Source organism: Hydra vulgaris, chromosome 04 (genome assembly GCF_038396675.1).
Source record: "Hydra vulgaris chromosome 04, alternate assembly HydraT2T_AEP".
Taxonomy (NCBI): domain Eukaryota; kingdom Metazoa; phylum Cnidaria; class Hydrozoa; order Anthoathecata; family Hydridae; genus Hydra; species Hydra vulgaris.
The window spans coordinates 14,320,001-14,332,500 of NC_088923.1; the positions used below are offsets into that span (position 1 = coordinate 14,320,001).

Consider the following 12,500-nt stretch of genomic DNA (forward strand, 5'->3'; position numbering starts at 1 on the left):
TCATGCACACAAAGTCCTATACAGTACAATGTCACATTAAAAGGTATATTTGATAATTTTGCAATAAACTTACATAACATAAATAGTTTAAGCTAAAATTTTATAATGCTAACAACTATCTTAGGTTTAAGTAAAATTACAAAATATAACAATAAAAAAAGTGGGTGTTGCAACAATCTACAATAGTATTAGCAAACCAAATGCTAATTATAATATTTCTAGCTTTACTAAATTGTTAAGTGTTGAATCACATGGTCCACAACTGTTGCATTTTAAATTATAAATATTTTAAAAGATGCATAACTTCATTATCCTCTGTAAATATTTTAAAATTTTCTCTGCAATTCTGCAATTTTAAATAAGATAAATAAAATAATATCATTAATTTAAATGACATGGAGTCTGAACTAGAGCGAAGTATATATAAAGTTTTAATAGGTACTCAAAACCTTATGCAAGTTTGCTAGCTTATTGTGTTGGTCTTACTTTATCCCAGACTTATAGCATTGTATGTAACTGCCATGTATATTGTTTTTTTATATAGAATTAGCAGTATAAATATAATTCGGTCAAAAAATTTGGTTTAAGTGTTTCTTATATGCACTCAGGTTTTATTGTTAATAGTTCAAAATGACTCTGCACAAATTGAGTTTGTGAAAAAAAAAGTTAGTTAAACTTCAGCAAAAATATTTATTGGAGAAGATGATACTTTTATGTTGACAATCTAGTTGAACTTATAAATTTATAAGGTTTAATTTATAATTTTGTGGGTTTTTTTCTGATAAAAGATTAATTGAATCTATGATCGAGGAAAAATTATTTGTTCATCTGCAGTATATGTTGGTCAAACAGATGTTGTTAATGTTATTTAAGCTGCTACTGTTATGTCATTAGCACAAATCATTTTTAAAATTTAATTAAACTTAGAGAGTTTTAAGGCAATTTTTTTTGAGAATATATATGTCATAATGCTGTAAAATATATTTCATAATGCTTTAGAATATATGTGTTATAATGCTAAATAAAATGGTATTTTTTAGAACTACATAAATTTTAACTTTTGTTTAAGATTAATTTCTGTTAAATTATAATACCCAGATTACCACGATCATTTTGTAAATCTCTAAAAATATCAAACTACCCTATTCATTATTCTTCACATATTGTAGTAGTAGGGAATCTTGTTTTTTAAAACCATTGCTCCAAACTTTTTTGTGTGGTGCTATGGTTTTAGTACTTCAGGTAGCACTAGCACCACTGCTACTGCAGTGGTGCTGGTGCTTTAGCTTTTTAAAAAAATTCTAAACTGTGCTTATCATTTGTATTGTACATTTCAAATTTTAAAACTAAATAGTAATTAAATTTTTTTTTTTAAATTTGACAGGTGGCATTGAAGCCGGTTACTTTCGTAAGCTTGCAGAGCATGTAGCTATGCAACTCTGTGTTGAGCTATGTTGCGAAGAAAAAGGTTGTGATGTTGCATTTATGTCAGGAAAGAACTGTTATGGTGTCCAATGTTTTAATGAAGAAATGTGCAAAGGACTTCCTGCAAAAAAGCAGCTTTCTGAAGAGTTAATGATGGCCCATGTTACATTTAAAGGAGAAAGTGGTTTGTAGTTATGATACCTTATGATGTTGGTACATAGGTTTAGTTATAAATGTTTGCTCAAATATTAGGATTGTTTTTTCAAAGCCAAAAAATAATAAAATTTTGAAACTTTATTTATAGTTTTATATATTTAGCAAAAGTCTAACTATTTTTTGGGTTACTACTATTTTAAAGGTTTGAAGTTTTTTTGGGTTACTTCTATTTTGAAGGTTTGAAGTTTTTTTGGGTTACTACTATCTTAAAGGTTTGAAGTTTTTGTATAAAAAACACAATAGGTAATCTAACTACAGCAAAATTGTCACCAAGTATCTAGATTTATCAAAAAATGAAACTTGCAAAGTATTTGAAATAAATTTTATTTTACTTTCTTTTTGCACTCTGAAAATAATTCAACGAGTGCTTATTTAAATTTTGTTTCTGCTTGCTTGACATTTCAAATTTAAAAAACCAAAGGACAACTTTCAGAACAAGCCTGACAGAACTTGAACTTTAAAACTCAGCAAACTAGGTATGTTGTAATTAAGAAATGTCAGCATTTTTTAAATATAGTATTTAAGAATTGCTAGTATCTCTCAATTACAATTTTATTTGCATTACTAGACTGGCTATTTGTGTAGTAGCTAAATTGTCTGCATCTTCATTGCTCAACATACCCAAAGTAATACAATTATTAAAAAAGGTAATACAAAGTAACTCTCTGAATCCATGAATTCATAATAACTTACTTGACTTGACTTGTGCAATCTAAATAAAAAATTTGCATGTGTTTATGTTAGTGTATATAGCAGAACAAGGTCAGAAAAATGTGAAAATAAATAAAATGGAGAAGATGCAAAAGTAAATTGGCTAAAAATTGCAATGATTGGAGCCTGGGAACAAAAATAACCTAAAACTTTCATCCCCCAAACAAAACTTGAGAGGAGACAATTTGATAAAATATTTTTACTATTCTTACCTTACTACTATTTACTTACTATTTTACCTTATTACTTAAAAAGTTAAAAAAATTAAATTAAAAATTTATTTAGCATTTTTATTATCAAACTTAACGATTATCAACATGTTAGTATTATAAAACTTGACTAACTTAAGACAATTTTTCTTTGCAAATATTCCTTGGTGTTACAAATCTTGCTTGGTGTCAGTTGCATGCTTTTTCCCATGCTTATTATTCGGTAGACGAAGGCACTTTTTAAACAATTCATTGTGGTTCAAATTATTAAAATCCTAAATAAGCATTAATCCTTTTTATTCCTTTAGCAAAAACAATTGCCAAAGTCATTTTCAATTTATTGTCCACATCAAAGTTAATTCAAAAATAAGAGCCTTTTATCATATATAAAAGTTTGATTGGTTCCTATAAAAATAACAGGTGATAACTAAAAATCTGGACAAAGTTTAAAGGATCATAGCCTCCTCATTTTTTAATGTTTTATAAAAGTAAAAAAAGTATTTTATAGAGAATTATTTAATTTATTCAATATAATATTCAGTTTGATTCAATCACTCCATTTTGTCTGACACGGTCAATCAAACTCTTGGTGAGACTAACCGTTTCTTGGATAACATTAGGATCAACTTTGGTCAAACAATACTTAATTCTTTTTTTAAGTTGTGAAAGTTTTCTTGCTTACCAATCATTCTTATACACAAGGCCTTTCAATATTGACCAAAAATTTTTAATGGGCCTGCATTCGTGTAAATTTGGCAGATTATCTTTTTTTGGTACAATTTCAATATTTTTAGCCTTTAAATATTCCAATACGCTTTTGGCATAATGAGCAGATGCAAGATCTGGCCAGAACACAAAATTATCACTTAAATGATGCTCTTCTATAAACGGGGTAAGTCTCTTTTGAACACAACGCTCTAAGTAAATAAACTGGTTGATAGCATTGCTAGGTTCTCGAAAATATGGTTTTGAGGTACCTTTGGCCGAAATAGCGATCCAGACCATTCTTTTTTCTGGAAACTTCTCTTTTTGGCTGTATTTATCACTGGAGTTGTAACTAGCATTTCTATTTATCGAACTGTGATTTAAAGTAAAATACTATTCATCGTCAATGATCTATTCAAAGTCTCAGTAATTTTGGTAAAGCTGACTGCAGCATGTTCGAATTCTTAGCATCATTTGCTCATCTCGCTTCGGAATCTTTTGCTTTTTATAACATTTAATAGCAGACTGATTTCTGAGTATTTTATTCATATACGGTTGCAAAATACTGAATTTAAATAATAATTCACATAAATGTCAAACCAAAAAATGATTTAATTTTATATGCTGTCTTTTTAAAAATAAGAACTTATCTCTGTCCACTTTCTTTCTTCTTATTCTAAAAGATATTAAGAGTTTTAGCTAAATATCATTCTTAAAATCTAACTTCTTATTTCATTTGCGTTTCCCTGAACAAAGTCTGCCATACATGCGGCCATTTCCATTACAATTATTTGGCAAGTAAAAGGATTGATATAGTAGGAAACAATTGGCTTGGTATTTGTAAACTGCAAATATCTCTCTTCAAACTATTTTTAAGCACTTGAAGGTGCTTAATAAATAATGACTCGTTTAATTCATTGTTGCCTAGCATTTTCTTAACATGTGGGAAATGCGCGAGAGACTTGATCTGTAGATGTGATATCTATTTAATTTTAAATGACTTTAAAGAACTTATCATTTTAGCTATATTTGTCTTTTCCCTACATCTCCAAATTTAAAGAATTCAATTTTTTTATGATGTCTGTGAGAAAACCCAAATCAATCATTTTCATTTTTATCATTTTTATTTTTATTTCTTCTATTGAATACACAAAACTTGTAAGAGCTTTTCTTTTACTTTGCTAATGTACTTCAGTATGCAAGATCATAATCACGTTCTTAGATCATGATTCTTAGATCACGTTCATAGATAAGATCATGTTTTTTATCTTTATTATCCTCTTACGTCTAAAAATCATTGTTGCAACTTTTTAAATTTTTTTTAACATTTTAACAAAGGAGCTGCTTGAATAGAATTGATTATTTTTTAAGATTATTTTCATAATGTGTTCAAGTAGCAAGATTTCACAACACAAAGCTTGACTATTGAGCCAACTGTTGCTGGTGCCCCATTGGTGATTATAGCAGGCAGGTTGTGCAAAAGCATATTTATTGACTTTAATTTAGTGTTTGCTCTAAATGTATCATAAATATCCTCACCCCTTCAAAAGTAAAATTTACAATATATCTTTATTTATTGTGAAGTTACTAAATACCATTCTCATCATAACTGCTGATTGTGTCTGATATAGTTGTGTGTTGTCTGATATATCTGTTGACTTGCCAAATTTTAGCAAGAAGCAGTCATATATTTCCAATTGCGATGTTGTATGTATGAACCACTCATACATACAATATCACAAACATACAAACCTATTTAATAAGCCTAGGCACTCAAAAAAATTAAAACTCTAACAAATAAATAAAAATAATTTAAATTTTTAATGTGTTTATGAAATTTATTGTCTTGGTCAAACAGTGGTGGGCACGCACGAATCAATCTGCAGCCTTCATAGGGCACGAGGTTTTTTTACATCTCATATTATTTTATTATATAGAAAATTTTATTTGCTTAATTATTCAGACAAAAAAAAACACAAGAAACTAATAATAATAAAAATCAAATAATACAAGCAGTATAAACAAAATAAAAATATAAACAAAAAAATATAAACAAAAACAATGTTAATTTAAAAAATAATGTCTATAATTTTTTTTTAAGATAATTAAGTTTAACAAGTTTTCTCAATAGAGTTAATTTGCATTCCAATGACATTAAAATAATGGTCAGAGAAGGTGTAATGTAAAGTGTAATTATCAGTAGTTTAAAATAGTTATTTACATTATGAATTTTCAAGAGATAATATAGAAATATAAAAACCACTGAGAAAAAAGGGCTAAAAACAAAAATTTTGCCATAGAAAAAAAACTTTTAAAAGAGGTAAAAGATTTAAGTTTGAGTGATATGAATCAGCTTTCACTTCATATCATTCACTTATGTAATTATAATAGTTCCTGATTTAGAAAAGCATGTTGCTCATGGTGGCAATATTATTTAAATTTGCATTATATTCTTTATATTAACATGAGTATGAACCTGAAGATAATTTTTGCACAAGTAGATCAAGGTAACATTCCAAGTCATAAAGCTAAAACAATTCTATAATTTTCATAAATTTGAATTCAAGACTGCATTAAGTATGAGTTATAAATCCTAGCTCAACAAAGTGTAAAGAAGAAGCTTGAAAAGAAAATATTTGCAATTTGAAATCAAATTTGCTTTTTAAAACAAAGATAGTGGTATAGTTCATTGCTTATCTTACATTTCCGATTTACTGATCCATCATTAGGGAATTTTTCATCTAGCTCTCCTTTATCTTATCAACTTCCAGTACATGATAGCCCAGAACTTATTATAAATATTGAAACTCATCAAGCAAATAATGAAAAGTATAATTCATGACTCCGTGATGGAACATCTAATAACTAATAATCTTATTATGCCACAACATTATCAAGGCTTTGTTAGTACAGATAACATATTAAACAGCCCGTTGTACATACATATTAAACATTTATTTTACTCACTAATCTTGGGAAAGATTTCGAGACCATATACAAATACAGTAAATTCTAATGAGAATATATATCACATGAGTATATTATCCTTAAAATTAAAAAGTACAGTTTTAATAATAAATTTGTTACACTGATAAAATCATTCTTGAGTAACAGACAACAACAAGTAGTGAAAACCAGTCAAATTAGCTGTGGAGTATCAACAAGGATGAACACTTAGACTGCTTCTATTCTGTTCTTCTATTATTTATAAACAACCTTCCTTTTCAACTTTTAAACACATAACAAAAATATATGCTGATAACAGGAAACTCTTCCCTGTTGAGCTGGACAAAATTGAGACTGAAAAATTAATTACAAAATGATAAAATAGCTAAATGTTGCCACGTATGTAAGATAAAACTTCAAATAAGAAAATGTAAAGAAATGTATTTGCTTACATATAAAAGTTCATGGAATAGTCATGGAATTTCATTTTTCAATTTGAATGACAACCCTGTAACAATAATATACAATTCGACAAGATGGTTTTAGAAAAAACCCTAAGCATTATAACTTTGATTGATGGAAACTACAGACAGCATATTCAATATTAAACTAATAGAGGCATTATAATGCTAGGTTTAGATAATCACGAATTTGAATTCTACATCAACTCAACTGTTAAAATAAAGCCATTGTTCCACACCTTCAACAATCTTGACAGTCTTGAATATGCAGCACTGATCTGGAATCCAGCCAAGAAATATGAAATATTAGGTCTTGAAAAAGTACGAAGTCTTCTGTGTCAGCTGGGGCCACTCAGTAGTTAGTGAATTTTAACTATAACAAAGCTCAGTTGTTTACTCCTTATAATTAATGTTGTTGATGCTCATATATTGATAAATGGCAGCATTTTACTAAACCCTACTTGAAGGTCATGTTTTTCTGACTCATACAATTTTCAGAATTTGAAATTTTCTTTTAACTGTTTTCTTGTTCTTTAATTATACTTTTTGCTTTGTGCTTACTAAAGTTATGGTTATATATATATATATATATATATATATATATATATATATATATATATATATATATATATATATATATATATATATATATATATATATATATATATATATATATATATATATATATATAAACTATTTGTTTATATGGTACTTTAAATTGTGTCAAAATATTATTAACAGGATTGCTTTTTGTTTAAACTACAACAAATAAATTTCTTGATATAAGTCTAAAAGTGTTATGGATTCAATAACCACAAAGCCCTATTTACTTAATAATAGGTGTCTCACTTAAAATAATTTTAAAAAATACATTTTTGTAGAGTATTCAAAATATATTGCAAGAAGGAATCTGATTTATACCGGTACTTGAATAGCTTTTTTTTATAGTGTGAGAAAATTTTTCGAAGTTGCTAGAGTTAATTGTTAAAGCACTTTTTATATTTTTGGCTATAACGACATCAGGCGGCAAGTCTGATGAATCCAGGATTTTTGGGTGCTTGAGATTCAGGATTTTTGGGTGTTTGAGCTAACTTCCAGACATGAAGCAAACTCCAAACATTTGTATGTTTATACTTATGTCAAATAATAAGGCTTTGCAAAAAATTGCAATGATTGGAGGCTGGGAACAAAAAAACCCTTTAACTTCATTCACCCCCCTTCCCCTTCCCTTCCCACCCTATCCCCACCCCCACCCCATTGCCCTCAAATGTGAAGGGCAACAAGTTGATAAAATATTTTTTGCACTATAGTTAACTAGACTTATATTAATCGATGTTTTATTTTCATATTATCTCTAATTTTTTGTATAGAGATGTAATACTCAATTGTATTAAAGGCTTTTGATAAGTCAATCTCTCAACCTATATTGGGATTTCTCAAAAGATTCAGCAATACTGCTGGTAATTTGGAGTATTGCGTGTTCTGTTAAAGTACTTTTTTAAAGCCATACTGATTTTTATATAGTAAATTGTTTGAAGATAAATCATTGAAAATTACGTTATATAAAATTCTCTCTAAAACTATAGAAAAAACAGGCAATAAAGAGATTGGGCGATAATTAGAAACATTGGTTGAATCACCTCGTTAAAATATCGGTAAAACTCTAATTTAAGATTCTAAGGAAAAACTTCCTCTTTTATTGAACAATGTAAAATTCTAAAAAAAAAACATTTTTAAAAATATCATAAGAATCGATAATTACATTACAATTAACATCATCATGACCAACTGATTTATTATATTTAAGCATTTTAAAAGAAAGTTCAAACTCCTTAAAAGATAATTCAAAGGAATTTAAGTACGAAGTTATTAAAAGAGCATATTTATTTATTTTGTTTGTCAATTTTTTGAGCCAGATTAGGACCAACGATACTTCAAGTTTATTTAAGTTTTTGTATTAAGCTTTGAGTTAAGCTTATTTCCCTTCAGCAAATTAGAATAGGACAATTTTGTTTTTTGCTTTTTCTTTTATATTCTTTTGCGATATTTTTATAAGCAAACTTATTTTATTTAGACATTAGTTTTAAATATTTAATGTATAATTTTTGAACTCTTTTAAAAAAAAATCTAACTAACATCTAATTATTAACTAAAAAACATCTAATTATCATTTAATAAAAAACTAATTTTGTTTAAATTATCAAAAAGTATTTTTTTAAAAAGTTTATTGAAATGCTTTTGTTGTCATCGTTGTTAATAAAATTAAGTATACAAATTGTAATAAAAAAATTACATTCACCGTTAAAAAAAAAAAACTTTTGAAATAAACAAAAAGTTTGTTTAATATTCTATGATTATTTAACAGTGTTTTAAAACTTTATTTAAAAGCGTTTAGCTTAGTTTAAACAAATTTATTAGAAAGTTTACATAGCATAACAAAAAAAAAAACAAAAAAAAAACTTTTGAAGTTTATTCGTCCAAAGAATTTTCTTGATTTTTATTTTAAACTATATTTATAAAATTAATTTTACAAATTGTTTTAAAAGCATTTACATTCATCGTAAAAAATACACTTTTTAACAATATAACATCTTTTGATAGTTTAAATAAATGTCTTTTATAGTATACAATCTTTAAAAGCAATTTTTTGCTTTATTACCTTATACTTTACTTAGCGCATTTTTAAAATGTTTTCAAAAATCTAAAAAGCTGTAGTTAAATTGTCGCAAAAAATAAATAAATGCGTGGTCAGGAATAGAGTGCGATCGCACGCCTTTCCTGTCCATGACTGATTTTTTGGAAAAATTTTTTGGGAAAATTTGCATCATATATTTTTTTATAAAATTATATATTATATATACTTTATAAATATATATAAATTTATATATATAATATAATTTTATAAATATATATAAATAATATCTAAATAAATTTATATAATTTTATAAATTTATAAATATATATAAATACTTTATAAATATATATAAATAAATATATATAAATATATATAAATTATATATTATATATACTTTTTTGGAAAATTTGCATCATATATTTCATAAAATGTTCTAAAAAATGTATTGTAAACTAAATTAGCATTATCACAGGCATTTATTTGATTCCAATTAAGAAGAGATAATTGGTCTTTGAATGATTCTAAGTTAGCAGCTTTAAAAAACCATTTTTTTGAACATTGTTTTTTGTTGAGATATTATAACTACATCCATATTAATAGAGAAAAAATAGGAAAGTGGTCAGAAAGTAGTGAAAGATATGTCAGTTTTGATAATACCTTTTTTAAGAGATTTATTGAAAATATCAGTTATTATAATATTGTTAATTAAAGTTGCTGATGATGGAGTTATTCTTGTTGGTTTGTTAATTATAGAAAAAGCACAGTATTCAAATAACTCATTATAAAAATTTTTAACGCCACAATTGGTGCGGCATTGGAAATAATCCAAGTTGATGTCGCCTATTAAGTAACAATAAATTAGTTTTAAAAATACATTAAAACTTTTAATTCAGCAGGTGGGCAATAGCAACAACTTATAGTTAAATGTTTTTTTTATTGGATAGGATTTAAACTGTTAAAACCTCTTTATCGTCATCAGAAATGCTCATGTCAAGCCTAGTAATATACTGCATACATTCTCTAATATAAATTAGTAAACAACCACCTCGCTTTCTATTTTTACGCTTTAAGAAAGTTATATTAAAATCTGGTAAAGAGGTATTTGAGTTAGAATTAGCCTTATCTAAGTTGCACCAGATTTCAGACATTTATAGCAAATTAAACTAAAAATATTAAGAGATTCTTTTATAGATTGACCATTACATGCTAAACACTTTAGATAAAAGATCACATTTTTGATATTAGAATGAAATGTGGCTTTTCATTCTCTAAATAGTGCCATTAGATGTTACAAAGCTCTCTATTTCTTTTAAATACAATGTGCAAATTTTGCATCGAGTAACCTTACATTTAAATAATCCTGTTTTTTTAAAACAATGATGCATATTTAAATTTGGCAGAAGTAAGTTGTCTCAATAAGTTGTCTCAATAAGTTTGGTGGTTATTTGTCAGCTATTACTGGATGTATATTTGAAAAAATCTTTTTTACTCTCTCATTAGATGGTAAACTGAATAAAATGTTTGAAATGTTGGCAGTTTAGATTGCTAAAAAATGTTGTAACTTTGGGGAAAATGTCAATTTTTCTGCAGTGCTGGCCCTTGCAGTTTTGTATTATCAAAAGCTTTTTCTAATAATTTTTTGGGGTAATTACATTCTTTCAGCCATAAGTTTAGTGGCATAATCAAATGTTAAAACAATTATTCTTTTTGCAAGATTGTATGGAATTAGGGGTGGTAAATGATTAACAATTAATTGATTAATAAAAATTAATCGTTCGTTGGTTAATTAACAAACGATAAATTTTTTGCTTTAAAATGTTATAATTGTTATGGTTTTTTTTAATTAACAGTTTGTTGATATAAAAGCAAAATAGCATTTTTTAAGAAACAATAATAACCGTTTTCACTTTTCTGGTACCAGTAGCCTGAACACCATTTGCAATGTTTTCTTGAAAAAGTTGTTCTGACATTTGGGGGCATTTTTCATTGGAAAACAAAGCAAAATAATTATACAAATGAAAACATTATTCAGTCGAAATTAAATTCCATTCATCGACTTCAAGTTTCTTATATCATTTAGAGCACAAACATAAAATTTTTCTGACCGAAATTGTTTCAGAAAAGACAAAAAATACACAGCCATGTGTTGCTTCCTACTGTAATAAAACAAGTAAAAAAGCTGAAGAAGTATTAGCTCATTTAACAGCTGTAGATCATATTTCTTTTGCAATTTTGGCCAATAGTAAAAGATATTGAAAATGGCTGGAAAGCTCAAGGACCTAAAATCCCCAATAATTGACATGCTATAAAGACAACTGTTATGAACTAGGCAAGCTCAATAAAATTAAAAGTTGCTCAAGAGCTTTAACAAAAAAAAAAAAAACCTGGAAAAAGGTTTTAAATTTTTCTTGATGAGTGGACTTAGAAGGTGGAACTAGAAGGTACTTGTGTCTTAATGTACATTGTTCAGACAAGTTTTATTATGGTTTTGGAATGATTAGAATAAATGGTTCAATGCCATCATGTTGTTATTGAAAAGTTAAAAGATTTTGGCTTAAATTTGATCAATGATATCTTTGGGTGTGTTGCTGATGGTGCATCAGTCATGAAAAAAATGGGACAAAAACATGGGAGTTACCCACCAATTTTGTTATTGGAATTCATCTTGCGGTATGTGATATTCTTTATAAGAAAAAAGGTTGAGCAACAGAAACAACTGGAGAAGAACTAATTATGGAAGAGTTGAATGAAAATTAAGAATGTTGTTTCAACCCTGATGATGAAAATGAAAATGAAGAATGCTGGAATGAGGAAAGCATCAGCTTTGTTGATAAGGAAATGCAATTTAATGAGGATTATGGTATAATTTTATCAAAGGTTTTTAAAATTGTCAAGCTGTTTAGAAAATCACCATTTAAAAATGATACCCTTCAAAACATTTGTAGATCAGATTTAAGAAAAAGCTTAGACCTATTCTGGATACTAAAATAAGATGGAATTCTTTAATCAGTATGTTAAAACAATTTTTAGAATTAAAAAATGTTATTGGAAACGCTTTTGTAGATATGTTCAGAGCAGATTTGATTTTATTAGAAGAAGAAATAAAATAAATTTCTGATATTGCTCAGGCTCTTCATGTTCTAGAGTTAAGTGTTGTGGCATTGGGAAAGAGAGACTGTGATCTAATAAAGT

At 26.9% G+C, this 12,500-nt stretch overlaps 1 protein-coding gene across 2 annotated transcripts in view; it reads left to right on the forward strand.

Moving 5' to 3' along the window:
* LOC101240327 (uncharacterized) overlaps positions 1–12,500 on the forward strand; it is a 63,551-nt gene that overhangs the window by 27,812 nt on the left and 23,239 nt on the right. For both annotated transcript variants that reach the window (XM_065795524.1, XM_065795523.1), the window contains exons 3-4: positions 1–43; positions 1,385–1,609. The exon at positions 1–43 is cut by the window's left edge and continues 59 nt beyond it. In XM_065795524.1, coding sequence (XP_065651596.1) covers positions 1–43; positions 1,385–1,609 — 268 coding nt within the window. The remainder of the gene's footprint in view (positions 44–1,384; positions 1,610–12,500) is intronic.